Source organism: Poecilia mexicana, unplaced genomic scaffold (assembly GCF_051168715.1).
Source record: "Poecilia mexicana isolate PSO_F unplaced genomic scaffold, ASM5116871v1 scaffold_4, whole genome shotgun sequence".
Lineage (NCBI taxonomy): Eukaryota > Metazoa > Chordata > Actinopteri > Cyprinodontiformes > Poeciliidae > Poecilia > Poecilia mexicana.
Genome location: NW_028263373.1, coordinates 2,270,619 through 2,298,226, shown reverse-complemented (window position 1 = coordinate 2,298,226; position 27,608 = coordinate 2,270,619). Strand labels below are relative to the sequence as shown.

At 38.9% G+C, this 27,608-nt stretch overlaps 3 protein-coding genes and 1 long non-coding RNA gene across 10 annotated transcripts; all 4 read right to left on the bottom strand.

Moving 5' to 3' along the window:
• Positions 1–3,303: 3,303 nt before the first annotated feature.
• Positions 3,304–10,319, bottom strand: LOC106924175 (uncharacterized). 2 transcript variants are annotated; one of them, XM_088004722.1, is made up of 7 exons: positions 10,050–10,319; positions 9,550–9,960; positions 9,125–9,276; positions 8,693–8,760; positions 7,796–8,060; positions 6,458–6,824; positions 3,304–5,457 (listed from the first exon to the last, which is right to left on the bottom strand). In XM_088004722.1, exons 2-7 carry the CDS (start codon positions 9,754–9,756, stop codon positions 4,387–4,389), a joined length of 2,130 nt encoding a protein of 709 aa, XP_087860848.1. In that variant the 5' UTR covers positions 9,757–9,960; positions 10,050–10,319; the 3' UTR covers positions 3,304–4,386. The 2 variants fall into 2 exon arrangements, with proteins under 2 accessions (XP_087860848.1, XP_087860849.1); XM_088004723.1 differs by having other exon boundaries at positions 9,550–9,897.
• Positions 10,320–11,410: 1,091 nt separating this feature from the next.
• Positions 11,411–18,296, bottom strand: LOC106905546 (uncharacterized). The gene is made up of 2 exons (XM_088004736.1): positions 18,018–18,296; positions 11,411–16,238 (listed from the first exon to the last, which is right to left on the bottom strand). Exon 2 carries the CDS (start codon positions 16,221–16,223, stop codon positions 14,784–14,786), a length of 1,440 nt encoding a protein of 479 aa, XP_087860862.1. The 5' UTR covers positions 16,224–16,238; positions 18,018–18,296; the 3' UTR covers positions 11,411–14,783.
• A 477-nt stretch (positions 18,297–18,773) lies between these two features.
• LOC106924182 (uncharacterized) lies at positions 18,774–23,929 on the bottom strand. 6 transcript variants are annotated; one of them, XM_088004743.1, is made up of 4 exons: positions 23,553–23,929; positions 21,934–23,441; positions 20,637–21,009; positions 18,774–20,540 (listed from the first exon to the last, which is right to left on the bottom strand). In XM_088004743.1, exons 3-4 carry the CDS (start codon positions 20,992–20,994, stop codon positions 19,678–19,680), a joined length of 1,221 nt encoding a protein of 406 aa, XP_087860869.1. In that variant the 5' UTR covers positions 20,995–21,009; positions 21,934–23,441; positions 23,553–23,929; the 3' UTR covers positions 18,774–19,677. The 6 variants fall into 6 exon arrangements, with proteins under 6 accessions (XP_087860869.1, XP_087860867.1, XP_014853242.1 ...); XM_088004741.1 differs by having other exon boundaries at positions 18,774–21,009; positions 23,553–23,616; positions 23,768–23,929; XM_014997756.2 differs by having other exon boundaries at positions 18,774–21,009; positions 23,553–23,616; positions 23,785–23,908.
• Positions 23,930–24,580: 651 nt separating this feature from the next.
• LOC148159876 (uncharacterized) lies at positions 24,581–25,209 on the bottom strand. Its single transcript, XR_015762631.1, has 2 exons — positions 24,889–25,209; positions 24,581–24,660 (listed from the first exon to the last, which is right to left on the bottom strand). It is a non-coding gene; the product is annotated as an uncharacterized LOC148159876 (long non-coding RNA).
• Between the last annotated feature and the right edge of the window lie 2,399 nt (positions 25,210–27,608).

The following is a 27,608-nucleotide window of genomic DNA, read 5'->3' as shown; positions in this document are numbered from 1 at the left end:
AATTATACAAATAAGATAAAGTTGACAAAAATGAAATTAAATAGTTTTTATGTCACACAAAATCCTTAAAGACATTAAAATGTAATGTTTATGACTTGAAACAAAGGTCACTGCTGCGACCTATAAAACAGAACAAACCTACATAAAGTTGATATTTATTAGCCAAAAACAACAGCAGACTGGAAAAAACGTGATTGAAAAACTGAATTTGACCTCTGAACAGAAGCACACATAGCAGCAACAACTCTCAGCTGTGGTTTCTGGAATAATTTCTCCCTCTTGTCTTTAACTTGCTGCTGCTTTGCTTGCTACATTTAATATAACGAGTTCTTAAAGTTTAGGGATTTCAAGGTCTGGCGTATTCAGGCGTTTACACCACCAGTTGGACTCGGGGCGTCAGGAATGGGTCGAGCTTTTATAACAGAAACAGACACACAGTGGTGCGGTTGGCAGCACAGTTGCCTTGGAACAAGAAGGTCCTGGGTTTGATTCCCGGCCCGGGGTCTTTCTGTAGGGAGTTGGCATGGTGGATTCTCTCTGGGTGCTCCAGATTCCTCGTCCAAAAACATGACTGACCAGTTAATTGGTCTCTAAATTCTCCTTAGTTACACATGACTGTCTGTCCCTGCGATGGACTGGTGACCTGTCCAGGTGACCCCACCTGTTGACTGCTGGAGATGGGAACCAGTGCTCCTGGCAAACCCACCGGGGATAAGGGTGAATGATAATGGATGGAAAATAGGATAAAGAACTGCACCGACCCGCGGTGGGACGAAGGAATAATCTAGAAAGTTTTCAAAGTTTCTCCAGTCAATTATATCAAGCTAAACATTTAGCATAGTTTGTAAAAAAAAAATATTTTCCTCTTTTATCTGTATAGGTTCTGGTTCTTTTTCATCTGTTGAAGTTCTGGTTCTTCCTTTACCTCTATAATCTGCTCTGGTTCTTGTAATTTGTGAAATATTTCACCTGCAGGATCCTCCAGAGAGGCCTTGGTCTCCTTTTCATCCTGAGGCCCACAGCTCAACCTGGTCATCTTTGATTGGTTGAGAGCATTTTGTCTCAGTCATTTCCACTGTGGACACCTGGAAAAACAGAACACAATATTTCAATAACAGATGCATCAGAGTGTATGAAAATGGCTTTTTCAAATGACTGTGGGAAATAATGTACATTTCTTTGTATTAAAGGTTTTAGGTATCAGAGAATTCTGGGTAATGTAGTAGGAATGTTTGCATGGAGCTCCATCATATATTCATTTTGTATTATAGCAGAAAACCATAAGTTTACATACAACATAAAAAGACACGTTTACCTTTGAACCAAAAAGATGCTTGGATGTTTCAGTCTTTAGTGAATCTTTATACATTAATTCCTTCAGGAAAATCTCAGGTTTTGGAGAAGTGACACTAAACTTGAGTTAATTTGGGTTCTGATTATTTTTGTAGTGACAGACAGACAAAGCTGTAAATTATCTGCCAGACCTGCTGGATGGAAGCAACAACCTGAAGTCAACTGATGTTTAGATGTTGATTGACCGTTGACCTTAAGCAGACCGGCAGAAGAAGAGGAAAGGCGGGTCAGAGGAGACATGCTAACCAGGAAGTGGAAGACATTTTCATTCATCCTTAAATCTAGAGCAATAATTCAGAAATACTTTTAATTATTTTACAGTCCAACAGTCTTAACAGGTTTTGTGATAAATAGCTGAAATATTAGGATTCCCCGATGAAACTTTGGCAAATAAGGACCAAATATCTCCAAATTCACAGGAATAATTGTGAGTGATGAACAACCCAAAGCACAAAATGATTGGTAGATGTTACAAAACAAATACCCAAAATCTGATGTGAGCATAAAGTAAAAAATGCCGACCAAAAAAAAAAAAAAAAAAAAAACGTATTTGTATTTCTTTTAATCTGACGTGAAAATTATGAAATAACTAGTTACTTATTTTGGTAGCATTATTTTTTATTCCAAATTAAATAAATAAATGGTGTTGAGAAATCTGATTGATAAAAAGGATGGAAATGGAGAGAAAAGCCCAGATGTAGAGACAAGTTTCCTGTTTTTACAAGACAGAATGAAATCCCAAACTAATTTTAATAATCTTTAGTGTAGAACAATTCTATCTAGATTGTAGTTGATGTAGTTTGTAGGCAGTCTGATGCTCAAAAAAGGAAAAATAATCCAGTCGGGTTTTCAGAATTATATGTATTTTATATCTCGAACAAGAACAGATCAAATGTTTTCTGTTAAATGAAGCGGAATGACCCTTTAATACAGAGCCGAATCAGACACCAACTTCAGTCCGAGTTAACCTACCTGCTGGAGGTTCTGGGTTTATTTGGGTTTTCCAGCAGTCTGCGCTGGTAATCCATCTTTTTCTCCTATAAGATGATGACAAATATATTGATACTGCTGACACTAAAATATTTACCTCATGTGATAAAAAAGGTGGCATCCAAATCTGCTAATGCTATAGTTACTTCTGCCGGAAGTATCAAATGAGAGGTTTTAGCGAGTGCCGCCACCTAGTGGTAAAGGGAGGAAGCTTCCTTTGAAAAAGCAACAATAAATCTAATTTTTCAGGTAGCTTCAGCCATCTGCTTTACATGGGAAAAAGTCATAACATTTTTTTTGTTTTACCTAAAAAAAATAGCAAAAACTTTGACAAACATTTCAATAGTTAATTTCTCCGGTTTGTCTTTTGCAGTCTTTGAGATTATTATATAAAACAACATTTCTAATCCCATTAAGAGCCAGTTGGGTTACAGGTCTGGGCCCCATCACATGCAGTGAAGATGGTGTCTGTTTCTCCCATCTGAAATATAATCATTCATGGAAAGCACCTTCAGTAACAGACTGCTTTATCCTTGGTGCACAAAAGAGCGTCATCACAGATCCTTCATCCCAGCAGCTGTTAAGTCTCTAACCATCACTGCTCCCAACAAACTCGGCGTTTACATCCCTGCTGTTCTAGAACAGCAGATTCCAGTACGGTAGATCCCTGCTCGGGATTATTTTAATCCGAGTATGCTGCTATTAATAACTGTCCAGTGTTCTATTTACTATGTTGTAAATTTACTCTTATTGTTTCTTACTTTTATATTTTTACCAATTTGGATCCATGTTTGGCTTATTAACATTTTTTGATTAATTATTTATGAAATTATTAAATTAGAATTCTTTAGTTAAATCTGAGCCATCATGAAGAACTTATCAGTATTTCACTTATCAGTGAAGTAATAAATTCAAAACTACAAGCAGAAGAAACTTCATATGAAGAATCATCACTGACACTTATTTCCAATGAAGTCCAAGAATTTATTCACAAAATAGCTTCACTTATTAACTTTACAGCTGAATTATCTCTAAATAATCTCTAACTACCGACATGCAATCTAGCTACTGATGGAAAAGACAAAAGAAAATTATACACACATTTAATGCTAAAGTTGGGAAATGAGATTAATGAACAGACTATGGCAAATGAAATGGAGAACTGAAAAAATGACTTAAAACAAGAAAACAGAAGAAAAGACAGATCAGCAGAAACACAGTGCAGCTAAACAGCATCACAGATCAGCGTGGCCCCCTGCGGCGACCCCTGACCTCCCTGCGGCGACCCCTGACCCCCCTGCGGCGACCCCTGACCGCCTGCGGTGACCCCTGACCTCCCTGCGGCGACCCCTGACCTCCCTGCGGCGACCCCTGACCGCCTGCGGCGACCCCTGACCGCCTGCGGCGACCCCTGACCTCCCTGCGGCGACCCCTGACCTCCCTGCGGCGACCCCTGACCGCCTGCGGCGACCCCTGACCTCCCTGCGGCGACCCCTGACTGCCTGCGGTGACCCCTGACCGCCTGCGGCGACCCCTGACCTCCCTGCGGCGACCCCTGACTGCCTGCGGTGACCCCTGACCTCCCTGCGGCGACCCCTGACCTCCCTGCGGCGACCCCTGACCCCCCTGCGAAGGTGTTTTCTCCATCCAAAGAAGAAGATGGGAACAGTTCCTGTGTGTCTGTTAGAGGCTGAACCCCCCATCTTAGTAAAACGGAAGTCCAACAACTCCATGAATTGTTCTACACCCCCATCATCAGGGCAGCCATTCAGCAAAGAACATTTGACAATCCTGAAAATCAGGTGTTGCCTTAACTTGGTCATTTTGATCAAAGCTACCAACTTTGTTTGTGTCTGGAACTTATTACTAGCCAAACTAAACCCATTGCTGTAAAACGCATGCATTCAAAAGATTTATTACACAGTTTATAGATAAGACTGGATCTTATCTCACTTCTAAGAGTCAAATTACAACTTTATATGATGTTCCACCAACTCAGCTGGTGTGTCTGAAGTCCCTGGGGTGACGAACAGATTCATCAATTTAACAAGCGTCCTGCTTGTGAGTTTTAAGGTGAATAGCCAGGTTTCCACGACGTTTAAAAGATTTATCACATAATTTACAAAAATACAACTTCAGTTTTGTGTGAGTTCTCCAATGAGCAGTTAATGAAGAATTTGTGATGAAACGTTTGCCACAAGTTACACATGAGTAAGGTTTCTCACCTGTGTGAGTTCTCAGGTGAATAGTCAGGGTTCCTCGCTGATTGAAAGATTTATCACACAGTTTACAAGAGAAAGGCTTTTCACCTGTGTGAATTCGAAGGTGGCAAACTAAGCTGGATTTCAGAGTGAAGAATTTATGACACACTTCGCAAGAATAGCGTTTATCGCCGCGGCGCCTTTTCCTGCGATTGTTTTTTCTGGAAGAGCGAGCTGAACATTTTCCACGCTTTGGACATGACAAAGGCTTCCTACCCATGTGAAGAGCCAAAAACTCAGCCTTGCACTGGATTTCTTCAGTGCAAGACAGAAAAAATTCATCATCATCACTGTCACAGGAGGAAGTTGTTTCACCTGTTTCAAGTCTCAGTGGTGAATCGTCCATATTGTCCCAGTGGCTTCTGCTGTCCGCCGGTTCCAGATCTGCAGCTTCCTGGATTCTTCCATGCTGATGCTGGTTCTCAGCCTCAGGCTGGTTTGCAGAGAGGATCTGGTTCTGGTTTGGTTCACAGTCGTCTTTTTGCTCTGTAGTTTGAGTCACAACGAAGGTTTCAGGCTCCAGCTGACCTTTAACCCGATCACCATAGAGATCCACCTGCTCTTCTTTAATCTGAACAGATTCTGGTTCCTCTTTAATCTGAACAGATTCTGGTTCCTCTTTAATCTGAACAGATTCTGGTTCCTCTTTAATCTGAACAGATTCTGGTTCCTCTTTAATCTGTAGAACCTGCTCCGGTCCCTGGTGGAGTATTTCACACGCAGGGCTCTCCAGAGCGGCGCTGGCCTCCTGCTTCACTACGAGCCGCCCTCCATCCTGAACGATCCACAGCTCAACATGCTCTTCTTTGATTGGTTGAGGACTTTTTGTCTCAGCCATTGCCGCTACAGATACCTGGAAAAAGGCAGAACACACAATATTGTAATAACAGCAGCATCAGAATGTATGAATGTGACTTTTTTTGATCATGGAAAGTTAATTTGATTCTTTGTATTAAAGATCGCAGATATCAAGGACTTCTGAACAATCCAGATATGCATCTTATCTGGTATTATGTTATCTGTAAGTATACAGAGTTTGCTAAACACAAGCAGATTGTGGACATGGTTTACTGGAACTCAGTGCCAACCTCTGAAGCTCCAGTGAACTTCATGTCCAATAGAGTTAAGATAACGTTGAAAAATAATAAAGGCTACAAAATCTTGACACTTTGAGCACAATTTGGACATTTTTACTCAATTTTGAAGATTAGACATAATTGGTTGTGTTCAGTTTTTGTTGAGGGGACAGAAAATGTAATCTGCTTTACAAGATATCCTGAGATTAAACTGTCCAGAGTCATAACTGGGCCTGAAATTCACTGCACATGTTGCACATTATATAATCAATCCCTGCAAATTTAGTTTTTATAATTTGGAAAATTCCTTCATACAATAAGAGCGATGTGTGAGCACTTCTAGCAGTTTGTCCTTCTCTTTTTAAATTATGCAGCGGAGATGAAGTGCGACTCGCTAACAGAGCGACAGAGACCTGTCGAGGAAAGATGTTACCATGGAAACAAATTTATAACCTAAATAATTTTCATTCAGCCGCGGTGAAAAGAAACTAGATTCAACAAGAAATGTGACATTTAAATTTACTGAAAACACGCAGTGCAGAGAGAAAACATATGGAGGACTAGTCCTGCCAAAACTGATAATGAAAATAGAAATAAATAAATGGTTTCATAAAGTTATTAATGTGACAATTATTTCTAAACTAAGTTGATTATACAGAGTGACAGTTATATTTGTCCAACAATTTTAATGTCATTTTCCATTTCAAATAGAGTTAATCTGGAAAGAGATGAAAACTAGAGGAGGGAGAATTAGAAGTGAGGTATGAGGACACTCACAGCATGTTGGGGTCCAGGCCGGGGGCCCGGGTCCCGGGGTCCAGGCCGGGGGCCCGGGTCCTGGGATCCAGGCCGGGGGCCCGGGTCCCGGGGTCCAGGCCGGGGGCCCGGCTCCCGGGGTCCAGGCCGGGGGCCCGGCTCCTGCGACTCCTGGGCTCCCAGTGACAGAGCGACCTTGTGGAGATGAGCTGGCAAACTGAAGACTGAAGGAACGGCCCCGGCTCGGAGCCGGACGGTCTGACCCGTCCTGTCGAAGTCCGCTGGCCTGAAATGCTCACTGCACAGCGTCGCCGACACGCTGGCAGAGAAGTCTTCGCTTCTAGCAGCCACTTCCCACTGCTTCCTGCGCACGCTCTCCTTTGGAAACCTACAAGAGTCAAAGTTCAAAAAGCAAAAAGTTTGATTCACGTCGGTGTAGTTCAGCAGGAAACATTTCTTGGTTGTTTTGGATCTGGAGCTTAGAAAATTTAGACTAGCTAATAAACCTATTCTAAAAAAAAATAAAGTTAATGCATTGATCTACTTTACTACCAATACTGTGATCTAGAAATGTGCAAAGTTCAAAATGTACAGAGAGAAAAATCACTGGATTTGTCACATTAACACGACAAGTCATAATAATTACAGAATAAAGTTGTCAGAATACCAGAATAATGGTTTCACAAATAACAAAATACTTGATCTTTAAACACATTAGCATCAAATTATCAGTAGAAAGACTTTGAACCAACCAGTTGTGTTTATGTCTATTTAGGAGGAAGAACCTCATGGACTCCAGTTGGTCACATCAGATGTTAAAACCTCCACCATCATTAAAATGATTTATCATTTTACAACGTTCCTCTCGTAACATTATCTTTATTCTGCCGTTATTATGACTTTATCCTTATAATTTGGAATAATCTCTTAATCCAGACCCAATAATCCAAGCTGTGGTAAAATAAATCTGATCAGATTTACAACCTCCTTTTTGCAGAGACTAAAAATATTTAAAAAATAACAAAGAGGAAATAAATGGCACACTTGTTATTTTAATAAAGCATTTTGTATATTTGTGATTGAACTGTTCAGGTTTCAGTTACAACAGAATTTTTTCTTGTATTGCATTCATAAATGAGTACTCTAGAGTTTTATTATAAGAGTTTTATTATATTAGCGTGTTTTAGGAAATGGTTCAGCTGTTAGAGTAGCAAACCAAAATGTATGTTATTTAGCCTCCAGACATTGAATAAATCTTAATTTCATCTAAATTGACATGCAGTAAAGTTGGAGGAACATAAAATACATCCGAGTTGATTTTTAAATGCATCAGAAAGTTCTAACTAAACTACCACTGACATTTGTTCCAGCTGCTCTGCAGAGTGTCCCCATGTGTCGGCTGTCACTATGACACTGTCAGCTGCTATGATGCTTCCTGCTGAATGTTGTTTTTGTGTCCTTCCATGAAGATTCCTCCGGAGCTTCATGTTTTCCCGCTGAAGAAGTTTGTTTTTCAGCACCAGTTCAGAAATCTTCTTGGCATAAATCTCTTGATCTGCTTTCAGCCGTCGTTTCAAAGCCTCGTTTTCAGCCATCAGTTCCAGCTTTCCCCATGCAGAAAACCCTGAAAAGAAAAAATATGCAAAGCATCAAAATGAGTTTTAAAACAACAAATTAGAAAAATGCAAAACAGACAACATCTTTGCAGTTGACAGAAAAGCTACTGGATTACAAAGAATCATTCAAACGTGTTGCCATGACAAAAGTGACCAAAACTTATGTCACAAATGGCACAGAGAAAAAACTGCTTCAGATTTTGGTGGAGTAATGATACGTATGGCTGCTGTTAACAAAAACACTGACAGCAGGAAAAATCCAAAGCATTTTTACAGCAGCAGCAACAATAAAACGAAATATGTGTGAACATCAATGGAAACGATGCTGATGTCGTGTTACTGAGTCGGCGTTTTGTTTCACTGCAGCTTCTGCTGATGGAAAAATATGTGAACATGGAAATGTTTTGGAAATAAAATGTCCATTTTCTACTAGGAATATGAAACCAAGTGAAGCAATTCAGAATGTGAGATTTCTTTTTGGAAGTGATGTGAAAATAGTGTTCCTAAAAGAAATCATCAGTGGTGCTAGTCCTTCACTCTGTGACTTTGGGACATAAACTAGATATTTTTGACAGCATGGATGCCATACTGTCAAAAATATCTTCTGTGTATCACAATTTATAAGTGCAAAAATACAAACTTGGTGAAGAAGTCTTAACAGCAGCATCAGAGCGGCAGCCTGGGTTCTTCTCACTCTGGAGGGTTTCACTGCAGAGATTTAAATTACTAAATTATCAAGTTATTAAGTTTCTTGTACATTTTCTGATTTTAATGGCTTGTTCAGGTTACTTACTGCACATTTAGAGATAAAGTAAGTAACTTTTATTAAAACTATTTTTAGCATATGTTGAATCTGTCGCCATGTTGTGACAATATGAGACAAAATCCATGAAACAAAAACTGGAGCTCTGATTGGTTGTTTTGGTCAGGATGCATTTCTTCAGATGATGGAGGAGATCCATCTTCTCATAGATTATCTGTCTCATACGCCGTCACAACACTCACAGTTTCAACAAATATGTTAAAAAAATTGTCAAAAAAGTTTAAAAAATTAAACGAGGTGTTCATGTACCCTAAGTGGCTAAGTGTGTCTTCTTGTTTTGATGCTGGGGATCCGTGGCGCCGGTCCCGGGGACGCCTGACTGGTTTGGAGGTTTTTGAGACTTTGGGATCAAAAGAAACCGGATCTGGGAATCTGTCTGTTGGCTTGCCTTCAGGAAAATGCTGAAAAAACAAACAGCAGAATAAAAAGTGCTGACATGTAAATACAATAGTTACTGCAGTACATGCTTCCATGATTCTATAGAGCTACCCAGGGCAAAAATTCAGTCAAATTCAGTGTACTAATGGCTAATTTTGCAACTTATGTAAAGTTTGTAACAATGAGTTCTGGGTCAACTGATCATAAACAAAGAGTAGGCTTACTATTCACAACATATACCTTCAAACTCTCTATCAAACATGCATTATTGCCATTATGAGATTAACTGCAGTTACCTTCGTACAGACGAACATGTGGTAGTTTCCATTGATCATTGTTTCATTCAGGCGGTTATGAGGTCGGCCGCAGGCTTTTATCCATCGTTTACATTTTTCCAGACTCCGTTTGGGTTTGGGAAACGGAATAAAGTGTATCCCGCCCTCTAAGCGCTCCGGGTACCGGGTGTCGGAGTTACACGTTCCCCACTGACAACGTTTAACCATGATTCCCTGTTATTTTGCACCAAATTTCTGCGTTTGCAATGAGGAACCCCGCCAATTATGTCGGAGGTAAAGATGGCTTCCGTTCCTCCAGGTAAGGGGCGTTTCACTGGATTCAAATTGCGACCGCGGATTGGTCAGCTGCTGCGTTGTCGTCACGTCAGTTGAGAGTGAGGGTTGTGACCATGTTTGAGCAGAACAGTCAGACTCGTTTGTTTAACAAAGACACGTTAGTGAACAGGTAGGTTGATGCAAAAGTTTAAGTAACACGATAAGAAGCATGTTTCCATTCTTACCTGTGAAAGGTAATGCCGCTGGCTCTGGTTTGAGCGGTACAGCGGTTACAACTCAAGGCAGAACATGAATGAGGCATCTTCTTCTACTCTACTCAGAGCTACATCCAAAATGGCGGCAACTGTGACGTAATCATAAGTGCTTAAAATAAGGGCTCCGTGGAGCAAGTATCAAATAGATTCTATAATATATAGATTATATAAAGAATAGATAATCAGTACTACTGAGAGCCTGCTGTAGAGGTAACGCTGTTAGCGCGTTGTTGTTTACTTCCGCCGGAAATGCTCTTCTTCTTTTCTATTATAGTCGATAGGAAGCAACTTCCAGGTGAATACCGCCACCATTCTAATTTTTAATTTTATATAATGAAGATAAATAAATAGTGCTCTATGTGTATCCTCTATGTGTTCTAATTTCAACTGTAATGTTTTTCTATTTTGTTAATAAATATTCAGTGAATAGATTTGTGATCATTCCTTGAGGAGTTTTCTGCTCGAATTCATTCCTTCGTGAGAAACGGACATGTTTGACTAATTATTCTAAGGAGATTGGAATGGTGCCCTGATTCAAATAAACTAACTTTATCAACAATTTAATGAATAATAAATTAATAATTTTAAATTAAAAATTTTATTCCCACATTTATATCAGTTGAGATTGAAGTGACCTGAACCAGCTTCTGTCTGTTTCATGTTTATTCTTTACCAAAAGGTTACTACACACCTCTGTGACTTAGCCTGACCCCAACTTGCTAAGCATTAAGGTATATGAGCAAAATGTAATTCAAAATTAATCTATGAATATTTTTGCAGCCGAGTTATTAAACCAGTATCTTATATATACCACATTTTTCAAAGTTAAATTTCAGCGTTTTAATTTCTTAACATGAGAATTGAATGATTCATTTGCATCAAACAAAATCCAAAGATATTTAAATTGACCAATGTGATCTTCTTTTCTGAAATGAACATGTCTAAGTCAGGTGTGTTTTCTGATCTTTTACTAAAATACACGATAAATGTTTTAGAAACAATGACAAGCAGAAAGTGGTTATTTGCGTCATTTGTTCAGTAAGAGTAGAGGCAATGCGAATTTTGTCCAACAGGTGTCACTGTAACTCCAACTATAGAGACTTCAGATTGTTTTCTTAATTATGAATGGATAATATTTCAGTAAAACTACGGAGGAAGCCTCTTCAGTGAGAAAAATTAATGACTACTTATCTACATTTATTTCTTAATATTGTATCAGTCTCAGTAAATAAATTAGATGTGATTAACTGATAAAATGACTGTTTCAAACATCTGTCTCAGGGGAAGGTAATTCAAATTTCACAGTTCATTAAAGAAAAAAGAGGAACAGATTGACAAACTAAATTTATTCCCAGAATCACAATTTATAACATTTCAACTGAAAAGTGAAATATTATAACTAAACATGAATATTTATTATTAACGTAAATAAAAAAAATAAATAAGCATGAAACAGTGACCCTGTCTCCATTAATAACCCTGCTGTAACTTTATTATATAAAATCATGAGAGTGAATAAAAACTTCTGCTTTAAACTAATGGTGAGATTTCAACGAGGCAGAATGTGTATTTGTTAAACCGTATCAGAGGAAAAGTATTCACATTTATTCACCAGATTAAAACCAAACACCAGCAAGAGAAAATTACATGAACTTACAGAAAACAGTTTCTGTAAACAGAAAAAAAGCCATGGAGACTGGAACATTGAGATTATCATTACAGAATTAACAACATTCATATAATAAGATACAAAAGGGAAGAAAAACAAAACAAGAATTAAAAAAAAGTCATAACTATGAATCTAATTCAATAAAAAAATAAAAATATTGGGACTAACACTGCCCAGTGTCCTGATGCTGAACATAGCAACCAGAGTCCAGAGCCTTCAGCATCTCAGGCTTTAGTGTCTTTTGTTCGTCCATCAGATTTTTCCAGCTCAACCTCTTCACTCGTTTGGGTTTAGCAGTTCTGTTCAGTGGTTTCCCCTCAAATCAAATTCAATACCACGCGGTGAAAGGTTAACAGTTCTGCTACTCTCTTCACCCAGAGTGTCCAAGTTGCAATGCCACAGGTCTGATGATGCACTTAGAAATTCATCACCCCCCTTAAACCTGGCAGGCTGGTGCCAAGTGCACCTATGAACCGTATTATCCTTGAAAATTGAGTTTATTAAAGACATCCCTTGTCTTACGTAGAGGTCCAACAACAAAACACCAACTGGGATCAGAACAGGGAGGCCATTTTTCCAAATCACACCCCAGCAGGTCACACCATTAGGCCTGTCACGATAACAAATTTTGCTGAGCGATTAATTGTCTAAAAAATTATTGCGATAAACGATAATATTGACTAATAATGCATGCGATTTCCTGCCATAGATAGATGCACTTTATTTTCAAAAGAACACATAACACTGGAACTAATAAACTAAATAAACAAAACAACCAAAAATAAAATAGATTCTCTGTCTCCATTAACAGAAAACATACTTAAATAAAAACTAAACAACATAAAACCAAAGTGGAAATAAATACTGGATTCAACCAAAAGAGTGCAGATTATAAAGTCTGTATACTGTATTGCCCTTCAGTAATCACTAGATTTAAATATAGAAGACGGGCACATCCGACTCTCTAATGCAATAGTTCATTCTACACGATTTTCTGCCCCTATTTTCCCCTTATAACAATCTTAGATCGTTGGCTGATCTAAGATTGTCGCTGGTGATTTCGTAACTGATCATCCTACAATGTGTGGTGAGTTACGGTAGATCGTCGTGGCCGCTTCAATCTAAATCGGGGTTTTTCCCGACTGGGAGCTTAACGCTGAATGTGACAGGTAACCAATCAAAAAGCGCGGATTCTCCTCCTGCTTTCTGAGGGGAAATTACGGAGGGGAATCCCAAACAGTTGACACGGGGCAACCCGAAGTCCAGCGGACATCGGAGATGATATGTGGAAACAACATTAATGTTTATTCAACGTTTCGTGCAAAGAATATAGAAATGACAAGGGGAGGAGTTGAAGCCAAATTGCTACCGCAGCTGATGAACCCGGTAGGTTTTCAGCTGTTCTTCATTAACGTGACATAAATAAGTTATAATGATTTTCATTCAGTCAGAACTTTACGCTGACTCTAGCCACATGCATCACAGGTAGATTCTAGTAAAGCATTGATTAATGCCTGGTTTTAAAATTAGTTAACTGGACTTGTAGCCATTATTTTGTGCCCAAGTGGCTGGAAACCACACGGCACGACGAACCTGATCGAACGTTATACTCAGGATTTCTGTCTGCTAATGTGTCTCTCAGGTTTAGAAAATGGGCCGACAGTCGGCAGACAACTCATGTGAGCTGGACATTAGACTGAGGAAATGAGGAAGGGACGGTAAGTGGAGAGACCGGAGCTGAGCCTGTTTTCATTCAGTGTCATCGACAGAAAGGGAAAAAAGGCAGGAAGAGACGATAAAGCCGATAATTAAAATGAGGTCGATAGGTTTAATTTATCATGCAATTAATTGATATATCGTTTATCGCGACAGGCCTTCACACCATCATTGTCTATGTGGGCAATAAAGTCCCCTAGTGCCTCAGATGAGGACGTCATCCAGAGACTCCAAAACGGCTCTGAACTGTTTAATCCATAAGCACAGACAACAGTCAGAACCTTCCTTCAAGAAAAACTGACTGCGTAAATAGCAAGAAAAGTGAAGTCTTTCCTTGCTAACCAGGGAATAATCGAGTCTTGTGAGTATTTCTACTCCTCCTGACGCCTCTCTGACCAACTGCTATGAAGTTATTATAAAGTAATTCTTCAGACAGCCAATTTTTAACCCTGACTGAGTTCTCTTTTTTCTTTCAGAGATTTGCAACTAAAGATAACTCAGTCTTACAATACATAATGTGATGGTTCAAATTATTACCTTAAAAGGTTTAAGTCACCTTTAACACCTACACAGACTCTCCCTCTTATATATCATGTGCAACAGCTGCACACAAATTCGAGTACTGACCGTAGAATCAACTGACAGCTGAGTGCTGGCGACACCTGCTGGTTTTACTGGGAAACTGTTATTGATGTAAAAATTATTGCACAAAACAGAGATTCATGATCACTCTTAAATTCATCCAAATATATAAAACTATGTAGTTGGCTATGATAAAATGAGCAACAAATACCACTAACAACAATGGCATTATTGACATAATTATTATAAGATATTACTGTAAGAGCACAAATGTGGAGAAAATGGTTATTAGGGGCTTACAGTGGAAAGTTCTTGGATTCGATCAGTGTCGCAAAGTTTTCTGGATTTAAGTCCATGTTTCAGTTTAAAATGTATTCAAGCACTTGTACAAGAGGCTTGATTATTCAAAATTATTCTTTTCTTGACCAATAGATGGTTCTGTGACTCAAAATATAGAGGTTGGACTGTTTGCAAAATAAGTGAAGTCTGTTTTTATAAAGGACGGCGCCCCCCAGGGGAAGCAGCCCCAGGAACCCCTTCTTCTTTGGTAATGAAACACATTTTGTTGTGCTTCTGTACAATAACAATACAAGTATTCTGATTCTGATCTGATTCTAATTTTAAGTAACATGGTATTTTTACCAGTTTAGCAAAATATCTTAAGATATAAATACTGTGTTAAGTTAATCTGTATTTGACAGAGGAATTCGTCACATAATTCATGACAAGATTGCGTCTTATCTGTGAGTTCTCATGTGTCGATTGAGAACATTTCTCCATCTGAAAGATTTCTCACACAATTTGCAGGAATACGGCTTTTCACCCGTGTGAGTCCTCATGTGACAAGTCAAATCGTTATTCTCTCGAAAAGATTTCTCACACATGTCACAGGAGTACGGTTTCTCACCCGTGTGAGTTCTCATGTGGACTGTCAAGGTACTTTGCTTGTTGAAAGCTTTTCCACAAGTCAGACATGAGAAAGGCTTCTCACCTGTGTGAGTGGTTATGTGATAAGCCAACTGACTACTGCCACTGTAGGATTTACCACAAACTCTACAGGAATAAGGTTTCTCACCTGTATGCGTTCTCATGTGTCGTACCAAATTACTACGATCTCGATAGGCTTTTTCACACAACTCACAGGGATACGGCTTCTCACCTGTGTGAGTTCTCATGTGTGCGGTCAGGGCAGGTTGCCTGGGGAAACCTTTCCCACAGGTCCCACAGGAGAAAGGCTTCTCACCTGTGTGCGTTCGCATGTGACAAATCAAATTACTGCTGTTAATGAAAGATTTATCACATAGTTTGCAAGCAAAAGGCTTCTCTCCTGTATGAATCCTCATGTGCACGGTTAGAATTTGTCGAGTGGTGAAACATTTGCCACATACATCACATAAAGGTAATTTCTTTTTATGTCTTTTTAGCTTAGTGTTGTCCACATTGTCAACTTGTTTTCTGTATTTTTTGTGTCTTTTCTCCTTCAGCTTTCTCTTATCATTTGATCCGGAGCTTTGATGATTGATTACTTGCTGCTGTTGGTGTTCGGCTTCAGGGGGTGCAGAAGATGGTAGATGATTCTTAATTGTTTCACTGGAATCTTTTTGATCTACAGGAGGAGTCTGAGTACAGCGACTAGCATCCCTTTTCACCAAAACTTCCCCTACATCCTGAAAGATGCAGAGTTCAATTTGTTCATCTTTTACTTGCCAAGCTTCTGGCTCCTCTTTCACCTCAATGATCTGTTTTGGCTCCTCAGGTTCAGTATTTCCAAGTTCTTTTTTTTGGTGGAAGTTTTTCTCATATGGAGGAGTCAACTTTAAGGTGTCACTCTCCTGCTTCACTACAAAATGTCCATCCAGATCCTTGCAGATTTGCTTCTGTTCCTCTTTAATCTGGACCACCTTCACCTCCGATATATTGTGGAATATTTGCTCATCATCAGAACTCACTATAGAGGTGTTGGTCTCCTGCTTCACTAAAAGCAGCTTTTCGTGCTGTTTTTCATTAATAGATTGAGGTTCTGGCTCCTCTTTCATTTTATTGATCTGCTGTAGTTCTGGTTCCTCATGTTCCTCGTTTAAATCTACAGTGTCTGATATCTTTTGATCAAGAGTAGAGTTTCTTTCTTCATTTATGAGAAAGTGATTTGCAACCACCTTCCACGTAGTAACAGACATGATGCTGTAGAAGATCTGAAAGAACAGCACAACAGCATTAACAGTTTTGTAAAAATAAAAAATAAAAAAAAATTAATAAATGGGGGAAAAAACAAAATGTAGATAATATTTTAATTAATATTTTCTACTGTTTATAAATTGAGAAAATATGGAACAGTGGAGACCCGGCTACTAAAATAACTCCAAGAACTCATTAAAGATTCATCCAGGAGGACACAGGAGAAGCCAGGCTAAATTTAAAGCTCTGCAGGCTCATTTGCTAAAAGAACATTTTGCTAATAAAGTAAAAATACTTCAGATGTGTTGCAATACTGACTGCTACAGGAGATCCTTCCTGCCCCCAGCATCACCATCAACAACACCTCTTTTGAGATACTTGGATGATAAGTTATGATATTTAATTTCCCTTAATGATAATGTATTCTTAAATTGAATTTAATTGAAACTACATGAAACCACGTAGACACCAAAACTGTCAGTACTTCAATGAAGATGTTTGTGACAAATAGAATAAATAAAAATTTATAAAGGTGTTGATCATTATGGAAACGTGCACAGGCTTTTATTTTTGCGAGGTTTTTTATGTGATGAATGTTTTGGCATTCAGCTCAACTCAAAATCATTTTCAAAAAATAGATTTTATTTTATGTTAAAAATGAAATTTCCAGCTTTGCAAATAATGTTTGAGTTCTTTATAAAGAAAATGAGAAACACTGTTTAAACATTTTTTTTTTTTTTTAACAAACATTGGTTTTATAAAACCAAACATTGGTTTTATAAAACCAATGTTAGATTTGTGAAACAGAATAACAGTAAGTGTTCATTTCTAATTATTAATTTGGTCATTTTTTTCACTCAGACCACAATTACATACGTTTGGGTTAATAAATACAACTATAATTCTGGAATCTTCTAGAAGATCCTGAAAGAGTACATCACATCATTGGCAGGAATTATTCAGCAGAACATCTGCCTTTGCAAAACAAAAACTAGATTTGGAAGCAGCCTAGTCAAAGCCCAGATTTAAATCTGATTGGGAAGCATGTTTTAATGCTCACAAACTATCCAATGTGGAAGAATAAAATAGTTTCGGCGCAGTTGGTAGAGCTGTTGCCTTGCAGCAAGAAGGTTCTGGGTTCTGCATGGAGTTTGCATGTTCTCCCTGTGCATGGTGGGTTCTCTCCAGGTACTCCGGTTTCCTCCCAGAGTCCAAAAACATGACTGTCAGGTTAATTGGTCTCTCTAAATTCTCCCTAGGTGTGTGTGTGTGTGTGTGTGTGTGTGTGTGTGTGTGTGTGTCTCTGTGTTCCCCTGCGACAGACTGGCGATCTGTCCGGGGTGTACCCCGCCTCTCGCCCAGAACATTAGCTGGAGAGGAACCAGCACCTCCTGACCCCATTAGGGACAAGAGTGTAGGAAATGGATGGATAAACAAATGTGGGCCTGAATGCCTCACCTGTGATGGACATGACTCATTTATCAATTATCAATAACATTATTTGTAGGTGTTTGGATTATACACCTACAAAGTATGTAGTATGGTATTCTGTAATACTTTACCTTCAGATAACGTAAAATTAACATACTAAGCCAAAAACAAAACTATTGCCAATATTTAAACAAGGTAAATTAAATGTTTCATAAATTTACCTTGTATATCAAGGTTCCGTCGACCTAAACAGGACGGGTTGCCCTATCAGCCAACCAAATAATCATCCGCGGTATCAACTAGTTCCTTGAACGTATTCTCTGTATTCCAGTGTCAGTTCATTCAGAACCATACAGTGTACATACCTGGAGGTTCCGAGATGAGTTGGGTTTTCCAGCTGGTATCCAGCAGTCTGAGCTGATGGTCGATCTCTTCCTCCTAAAAGTCGGTGTTGTTGAATATTTCTGCAGCAGCTCTCCGATGAAGAACTGAAGATATTGTTACTGCAGACACTGAAACATTAAGCTCACACAGCAGAAACCTCTTTCTAGCCGACGGTAAACAGGAGGAACCCTGGTAGCTAATGTTACTAGCCTTCTGTTGTTTACTTCCGCTGAATGTCCCACGCGAAGATGTACACCTGAAACAAGAGCGCACCAAAAGTTCCGCCCCCAGCACGAAACTGAACCTGGCTTCCGATTTAATTTTTATTTTTTATTACATGTTTAGTGGCTTAGATGTTCTAAGTTTCAAAATCTTAAATAATTTTATTAAAATAAAACAGTTAGCCAAAATATTATAAGGAAATTATATATTTTGGGATACTTTGTCCAACCATATTTAAATCTAGTGGGTGAATTCAGATTCTTATTAAACTTGGAATATTTTTTAAAAATCCAGTAAATTGTCCATGTTTCATTAACAAGCTCTCCTGGCTTACATACACAAATTCTTCTTAAACTAATATGGAACACCTGTAATATTCTGGTCTGTTTTATGTAAACTTGTGCACACTCAGCACTTATCAAAGTAACTGGTACGGATTGTGAGATAGGGGTTATCTGTGTGTTAATTTTTAAATGCAAGCTGGTGAAAAGACAAAAAAAAATACAAAATACCAATTAAAAGAATGAATGTAAATAGTTTAATCATCCAAACATAACATATTTTAATCATCTGAAGCAGGATACCTCTAATACTCAGGAAGAACAAATCAATAATAAGAACCCTTATTTTAACACTTCATGTTGTATCAACACATCTGGCTGTAAGCTTTGTTGAAATAACATTTTTAAAAGTTATTTTACATGACATGCAGGTTACAAAATAATCCCCAGATATAAAATACAGCAATCAGTAATAAAATGATGGGGAAACCCAAGCAAAATAAAAACATGAATATGCCTGTTAAAAAGGTGTATTCTGATGAGATTTATACAAATTTCTATCATAACATCCATTGGAAGCCCATTTGGCCAATCAGACATCACCAGTAGAGGCAGTGGCATCCCGCCTGCTGGCTTGGTGATTCAGGGGCGTAACAGAGGAGGGTTGACTTCAACCCCCGTTCCTTTTTTCACAAACACAAGGAGGGGGAGGGGCCTAAATCTTGCCATTCAGTCTTTTTCTGAAGATGGTGACAACCTTGCCTTCAATAAACAAACATCCAAAAAACTGCACAACTGTTGAAACACTGACATTCTGTACATTGAGGCTAAAACTCCATTTGTTTGTCTTTGATCAACACCAAATCTATTTGTGTCTTGTTTCAAATGTTGAACTCATGGAAAACCTGAAATTTTCCATGCATAAACAGTTATTACACTGCTTGTAAATGTATTAATATATTTGAGGATTATTATGTGTGATGATTTTGATGATGGGATTTGACAAAATGTAGTTTGCTGCATGTTTCTAAATTATTTAATGTGTTATGTTTTAATCATGCAAATCAATTTGAACTGCCTTGTTGCTGAAATGTGCTGTACCAATAAACCTGACTAGTTTGTGAATCAGAGAGCAGCTCTACTGTCGCAGAACTTCCTGGTTGGCATTTTTACATTTGTGTTTAGTCAAACTAAATTTGACAGTGAAAGATTCACCACATGCTTCACAAGAATAAGGCTTCTCACCTGTATGAATCCTCATGTGCACCGTCAGATTATTCTGCTTGGTAAAACCTTTTCCACAGGTCTGACATGAGAATGGCTTCTCTCCCGTGTGAGTTCTAATATGACGAGCCAGATCGCTGCTCTGTCTGAAAGATTTGTCACACAAGTCACAAGAATATGGTTTCTCCCCTGTGTGGGTTCGGAGGTGGCGGGCCAGATCGCTGCTTTGAATAAAAGATTTATCACACAGGTCACATGGAAAAGGCTTCTCACCTGTGTGGGTCCTCATGTGATAACTCAGGGTAGTTTTCTGGATAAAACCTTTACCACAGACCAGACAGGTGAAGGGCTTCTCACCGGTGTGGGTTCTCATGTGGACTGTCAGGTCAGACTGAGCAGTGAAACCTTTTCCACACGTCAGGCATGGGAAAGGCTTTTCCGGCGTGTGAGTTCTCATGTGTTTGATCAAATGACTGCTGTCAGTCAAAGATTTACCGCACACTTCACAGGAGTAGGGCTTCTCACCAGTGTGTGTTCTCAGGTGAATGGTGAGATGACTGTTGTCGTTAAAGGATTTACCACAAAACTGACAGGAATATGGTGTCTCGCCTGTGTGAGTTCTGATGTGACGGGCCAAATCATTGCTCCTCCTGAAAGATTTATCACACAGCTCACAAGGGTATGGCTTCTCACCTGTGTGAGTTCTCATGTGGACGGTCAAGTTGTACTGCTTGTTAAAACCTCTTCCACAAGTCAGGCAGGAGAAAGGTTTCTCATCTGCTTGAGGTATCATGTGATTAGCCAACTCAGTATGCTGCATGAAAGAATTACCACAAAACTCAAAAACATTTGGCTGTTCTTTGTCCTGCTCACCACAGAGCTCCTCCTGCTCCTCTTTGATCTCTACAGGCTCTGGTTCCTCCTTCGTCTCCATCATCTGCTGCTGCTCTGGTCCGTCTTGAAATGCTTCCCTATAAGCAGGATTCTCCATGGAGGTGGAGGTTTCAGCCTCTTGCTTCACCAAAACCTGGCCTTCATCTTGAAAGATGCACAACTCAATCTGTTCTTCTTTAATCACTCGAGGTTCTGGGTCTTCTGTCTCAGTCGTCTGGGGTTCCGGTTCATCTTTTATTTCCACACCGTTTGGTAAATCATGGTCAAGAGGAGAGCTTGAGCTTTGTTTGCTAATGAGAATGTGATCAGCATCAACCTCCCAAGTAATAACCGACATGATGCTGTGGAAGACCTAAGGAAGTCAAAAACAGGAGATTAGTAGCTGTTTAATAAAGAACATTTATGTCTTTTTTTTTTTTTTTTTTACAAAAGAGGAAGACAATGTTGGATGAAAAAGAACTAATCTAACCAGCACTTCCTAATAGCGCACTAAGCTGCAGAAAATGGCAGGATGATAAAAACGCAAGAGATGTGATCAAATAAACTCTACAATTCTGTAACCTAAGAATAAGCATAACTTAATACACAATTAAGCTTTTCCAATTGTGAAATTGTAATTCACAATTATGCTTTCATTTTAGATTATATTCCTAAATTTGTTGAACTAAAATGTGACGTGTGAAAAATATTTCATAATTTAACTGTAGAGGTAGACCTAGGACATAATCCTGCCAACTCACACACCCCACACTTTAAAAACTTTGCAGTGCAACTGCAAGAGTGTTTGGACTCTATTTTTTGTCATGATTAACTTTAGAAAATGTTATCATTAATTAACAAGCTGATTCCGCACTCACAAAACCATTTGTGAAAAATAGCTGATTAATTTTGTATCCTGAGGACAGCATGCCACTCCCAAAATGGCGGACCTAAAGACGTTACGTTCTGGCGGGGCAAAGAAGCCTCCAAATGTGGAGTTTTGAGCTTCATCTGAAGTTGATCTCCAGTCACAACAATATACGAGTTTATTTGTAATAGCAGTAGATCTCAATTAAAAAAAAGCTAAAAATTAATTGGAAACGTTTAGTTCGGCTGCTTCTGTATTAAAAGTTGTTGAACTGCCTGTTTTCTCCCCGCTTACTCTCGTATGTAAAATATAAAAGGGTGATTAACAACAACTCGATTAATTAACTGACTCATCTTTCTACCTCAGCTAGATTTAGATCATATTCTTTCCATTCCCGTTAGTTCATTCAGAACCGTGCAGTTAACATACCTGCAGGTTGAGATAATTTTGGTTTTCCAGCTGGTATCAGCAACACGGCTGACGTTGAAATCAAGACGTAATTACCTCAGATACTGAAATATTCAGCTCACACAAGCAGAAACCGTCTCACAAACGACGATAAACTGAAGGAAGCCTGAAAGCTAACGCTGCTAGCGCCCTGTTGTTTACTTCCGCCGGATGTCTCACACGAAGATTTACACCAGAAACAGGGTTTGTGCTTAAGGTTCCGTCTTCAAACGTAAACGTTTGTTTTTCTGCTGAAGGTTTTCATTTAATTTTGCCTGGGTTTTTTCTGCTTATTTTGATTTCCAATACAGAGGACACTTGGCTCAGTCCTGAAACACTTCAGTCATACTGCTTATGTCAAGGAGACTTTTGATTTTAAAACATTTAAAGTGTACCTTCTTTATTTGGTTAGAAAGAATAAACTTAAAATAAGCTTTCTCAAGTCAACAAGTACAAAAATGATTTAAATTCAGATTAAATAATTTTATTACAGTTAATATTAATTGAAGGCAACTCAACCAATTGTCTTTAGCCTTGATTTAAAGGAACTCCTTGTTTCACCTGTTTTGAAGGGTTTTAAACATTTATTTCAAACAGAAGCATAAAAACTGAATGTTGCTTCTCTCCATGTTTTGCTCGATTCTGGGGATGCAGAGTGGACCAGAACCAGAAAACCCGTGTGTTCTAGAGTGTTGATGGAACAGAGAAGTATCAACAGAATAACGGTTTGGATTCATTAATGCTCTTCAAACACGAACAAGATGCATCATGTGCAAATAGCTTACAAACGTTAGAATAATTTTAGTATCATGTTATAATACTCAATATATCTTATAAAAGATAAGGAACATGGACAAAAATACTTTCCTCCTTCAATTTTTCAGCATTAAATGCCACATAAACCTTTTAAAGTATAATTAACAGGAATACAAACTGTTGGAAATCCTAAAGCAACTTGTGCAAAACGAAAGGAGCCGAGGCAAACCAAAGCAAAGTTACTTTTTTATGTAGACATACTTAGACGTTTGGCCATTTTAGCATCATTTAGAAAAGTTCTTTTGTAAAGAACTTAGTTTTTTCACACATCAAAAATGGCAATGAGCTGCTTTGTTTGACTCCAACTGGAGCCTAGTTGCAGTGCAAAAACGGTCTACGTACAAAGTGTAGCCCTCACCCAGCAAAGACGGCGGCAAGAGGTTCAAAACAGATGAGTAATTCAAGCCCTGACTCGCGCTGGACCCGCTCTTTCCGGTATGCATAAAAAAGTTCCAGGTGTTAGCATTTGTATTGTCAATGAGTGTTTGTATCACAGACGCGTTGAAAAACAAATGAAACAGAGAGAGTGGAGTCCAGGATGTTTCCTGGTCTAAGGTGGGGCCTGGTTTTCTTGTTGGTGTGAAACTGAAGTGGTGTTGATGATCCTCCTCATCTTTGCCATGCCAAGCTGTTGCACCCTCACCAGCAGCCTTTTTGGATTTTCTTCTTCTCTCCTGTTGGGGTTCCTTATTAGAGCTCAATTAAATATGAATGCTTGTTAAAGAACCAAGACTACTTTCAAACATAAGTAATTTTCCAAAAGTAAATAGATTACGATTACGTACCTCTCAGGATCGTGTGAGGCAGAGATCAAGACTCTTCTCGGTGGCTCGTTGTCTCTGTCATCACCTTTGTCGTCATTAAGCATAAAAGAATAATATTTATTGTCAAAATAACATTAAATTGTGCCATTATTCCCCAAATGTGGAGGAGTATGGCCTGTATGTCTGTTATTTTATTTGACTCAGAACAAGACTTAAAACAATGTTAAGGGTCCCACTCAGTGCTCAGTCGTACTGTGTGCACTCCATGAGCCGCTGTCCGCGGACGACAGACTTCATATTCAAGCGTACTGATTGCCTAAAATTCTGTAAAATAAATAAATAAATTTATTGAGAGAAACCATGAAGCGCCGTGTGAAAAACGCTCATCTTACCTCTCAGGTTAAAGCCCTTCAAACTCCAAATCTTCACTATGAGCTGGAAAAACGAGTTCATCTTCAGACGAGGAATCCTGGACACACACTTCTGCCCCAGAGTCTTCACGGATCATCTGAAATGCTTCCTCCACACTATTAAGCTTTTTGTTGGATTCAGTTGAGATCAAAAACAAACAGCCTAAGAGGTGAAACAAACAGAGCACAAGTGTGAGCCTGGTGAATTATGGCGCAGGGCCGGAAAAACTCAGGTTCTGATTGGTCGAATTTTAGAAATGTATCCCTTTTTATTGTTAGAGTAACTAGAATAAAACTTTGAGCATTACTGGAAAGACCTTTCTGTTTCTTCAATACAGGTTCTGGCTTCCGTTTCATCTGCACAGGTTCTAGTTCCAGTTTAATTAGCGAAGGTTCTGGTTCCTCCTTCATATGTTCTGGTTCTGGCTCCTGTTTTATCTGCACTGGGTCTGGTTCCTTCTTCATTGCTACAATCTGCCGTTGTTCTGGTACATTGTGGAATATTTTTCCATAAGCAGAAATCTCCATCTGACTTCATCCTCGTAGACCCACCGTTCAACATGTTCGTCTTTGGTTGGTTCTTGTTCCTCGTTAGCCTCAGAAATCTTCTTCGATTCTAGTTCCTCTTTTATTTTAACATTTGGCATCTTGTGATGAAGAAAGGAGCTCCTCTTTGAAGTTACGGCAGCTTGATTGGCAGACATACTGCTGTGGAAGACCTGATAGAATAAAAAACAGCACATTAATGACATTTTTATATCATAAAAACATTTGCAGCCAATTTTTAATCACAATCAAATTTCTGACTCTTGTTCAGGTCGTAATTCTGCCTTACAGTTAATGTACCTGTAGTGGTCTTCTTTTGATTTTATTGGTGGTTGGCAGCCCAATTTAAATGAATCACTGCTACCACTAGACAGGTAAGTGGATCTGAAGAGTAGACATACCTGCTGTCTTTATGTTTTCCAAACTGAAGATATTGTTACTACAAACACGGTCTTTTAACTGAAGATATGCAGAAGATCGCCAGGAACAGTGGTCCCCAAAGTGGGTCTGGAGGGCCGGGATCCTGCATGTTTTAGTCTCTCCCTGGTTTAACGCACCTGGATCAAGTGATGGCTCATTAGAGGCCTAAGAGGAACATTGACCTGCTGAACAGGTTGTTACCACCAGGGAGAGAACAAAACATGCAGGATGCCGGGCCTCCAGGACCCACTTTGGACACCACTGGCCTAGAAGCTAAGGCCTTATTGTTTACGTCCGCCGGAAGTCCCGCCCCCTTTGCGTTCCGCCACCGGATATAATGCATTTACCGTCAATATCGTGGAGTACAATGCAAATTCTGTTTTAATAAGACATACAAAGTAATAGCACATTTTAAAAATGTAATAATTCTAGAATAAAAAATATAGGTTAAGAGAAACACTTGTTCAGTTACTTTTTTCTCAGATAATACTAGTTTTAACCAACGCACCAGAGAGAGACAGCATTTTACGGGAAATTGAAACTTTGTATACAAGAAAAAATTAATTTAAAATAGTTTTTTCTCCATGAATTTATGAATGATATTTTTATGTTTGTATATTATTTAAGCCTTAGAGATAGTACTGAAATATAATTTTTTATTACTCCTTTTCACTCACACTTCAGTAAAAAATAAGCTGAAGTGCGACTATACTATGAAAACATCTTTTGATTTATATATCTCTCGAACCCGACAGGATCGACAGAGACTTACTCTTTTCCGGGAGTGTCTGGGAACCGGCGCTTCTCTGTGCTGTTTGGCTCTGCTGGTACTGTTTTCAGATGTGGGTTTCATCTCAAAAATCGAAGGGACAGCAGTCGGTTTAACAACCCGTTTGTAGCGTACTTCCAAACCGAAAGACTCCTTTAATCCGGGCGCCTCCTCGAAGCAGTCTGCAGTGAAATGCTCGCTACAGAGAACAGAAGACGGAGTGGGAAGCCAGCTGCCTCTGGTTCTCTGAACCTGCTGCGTCCATTGGTCTCGAAGCTTTTCATCTTTTGGGAATGAGAACAGTGAAATGTGTTCATTTGGGTAATTAGAACACCCAGCCGCTACGCAACGTTTCGGCATTTTTGACAGTATGCTACATGAAGTGGCGGACACTGAAGAAAAGCAAACTGTCACATCCTGTAAAGGGCTGCGCACCACCGGATATGACGTTAGTCCAACGCGGATCTGAGCCAAACGGCACTTTCATTCCAAGTGTTCTAAAGCAGGGTGTCAAACTCCAGTCCTCTGCTGTCCTGCAGATTTTAGATGTGCCACAGGTACAAAACACTGGAATGAAATGGCTTAATTACCTCCTTCTTGTGTGGATAAATTCTCCAGCGCCTTGATAATGACCTAATTATTCTATTCAGGTGTGGTGCAGCAGAGGCACATCTAAAGGTTGCAGGACACCTCTGTTCTAAAGCTTATTTTTAATAGATATAGTTCATCTATCAGGGTTTTGCCACTCTGTGATTTTCTTTAAAAGCAGCTCAATCTGTATCTTTCTAAACGTTTTTTTATCTGTACATTAGTTACTCTGTACAGAACCACTTTTATCAGTCAAAGATGGTTTTTCTCTTACCAAAAATAACTCCAGAGGAAAAGTTGGAAACAACGCAGCGTCCAGTAAACATCCAGCGATCTGTGTTAAGTCTCTTCTTTGTTTCATCTAATCTGTTGTATATTTTTCTAAAACTCATTCACATCACATAGATATTCAAAGGCTCAAAGCAGAAATATATTTGTTTATATAGTTAAATACCCTAAATGATTTATATTCCAGTAAGTATGGCAGCTTCTCTGCTCATTTCACTTGATTCACTGCCCATTGTTGACTCACCAAAGATGGCGGACGCGCTGACGTATTTGTGCAGCTCAGTCAGTGCAGATGTTAAAGACCAACTTCACTTTTCTACCCCTAGAAAAGTCTCGAAACAATCCAGCTGCAGTGTTTCAAGTACAATTTATCCTTCTACACAGAAAGAAATGCAGTTGGTGTTTGTGCTCGGAGAGTTAGCTTCTGGGTTAGTTCGGAAGATAACTCAAGCTGTACTTTCTGCCGAAGCTACAAAAATACAGTGCTAAACAGAGTCTGTAAATACTTTAAATGAGCGCGGTATAGGGAAATATTAACACCCAGAAAATAAAGACCAATTTTATCTTTCCTTTCCTTTTTCGTCCTTCTAGGCAACCAGCTACCGCCACCTATTGGAGCGGAGTTTCTTCTTCATTTTTATAATGGCGGATCACAAGCAACTTCAAGGTGCATACCGCCACCTACTGTACATGAGTGTGTAGCAGCATTAATAAGTTACGTCCTTTAAATTGGTTTTAAATTTTGTACCATAAATAATATTTTCCTTACTGTAGAATTTTTGTCCTTATTTCCTTCAGGTCCTTATATTCCTTTAAGACTCCATTCTTAAAGGAATATAATTGTGACGTGTATGTGTCCTTACACGTCACAATTCATCAATGCATGTTCCACATTTTCTTTTCCTCCACATCCCATTTAATCATTGTTTTTTTCTCCCAATTAAACACAATTTCATTTAGATAAGTATGGCCTATTTTTAATCTCATTATTATCTCTTCCCATCTGTTTCACTCACTAACATTTTAAAGCAGTTTCAGGACACATAATGTCATCAA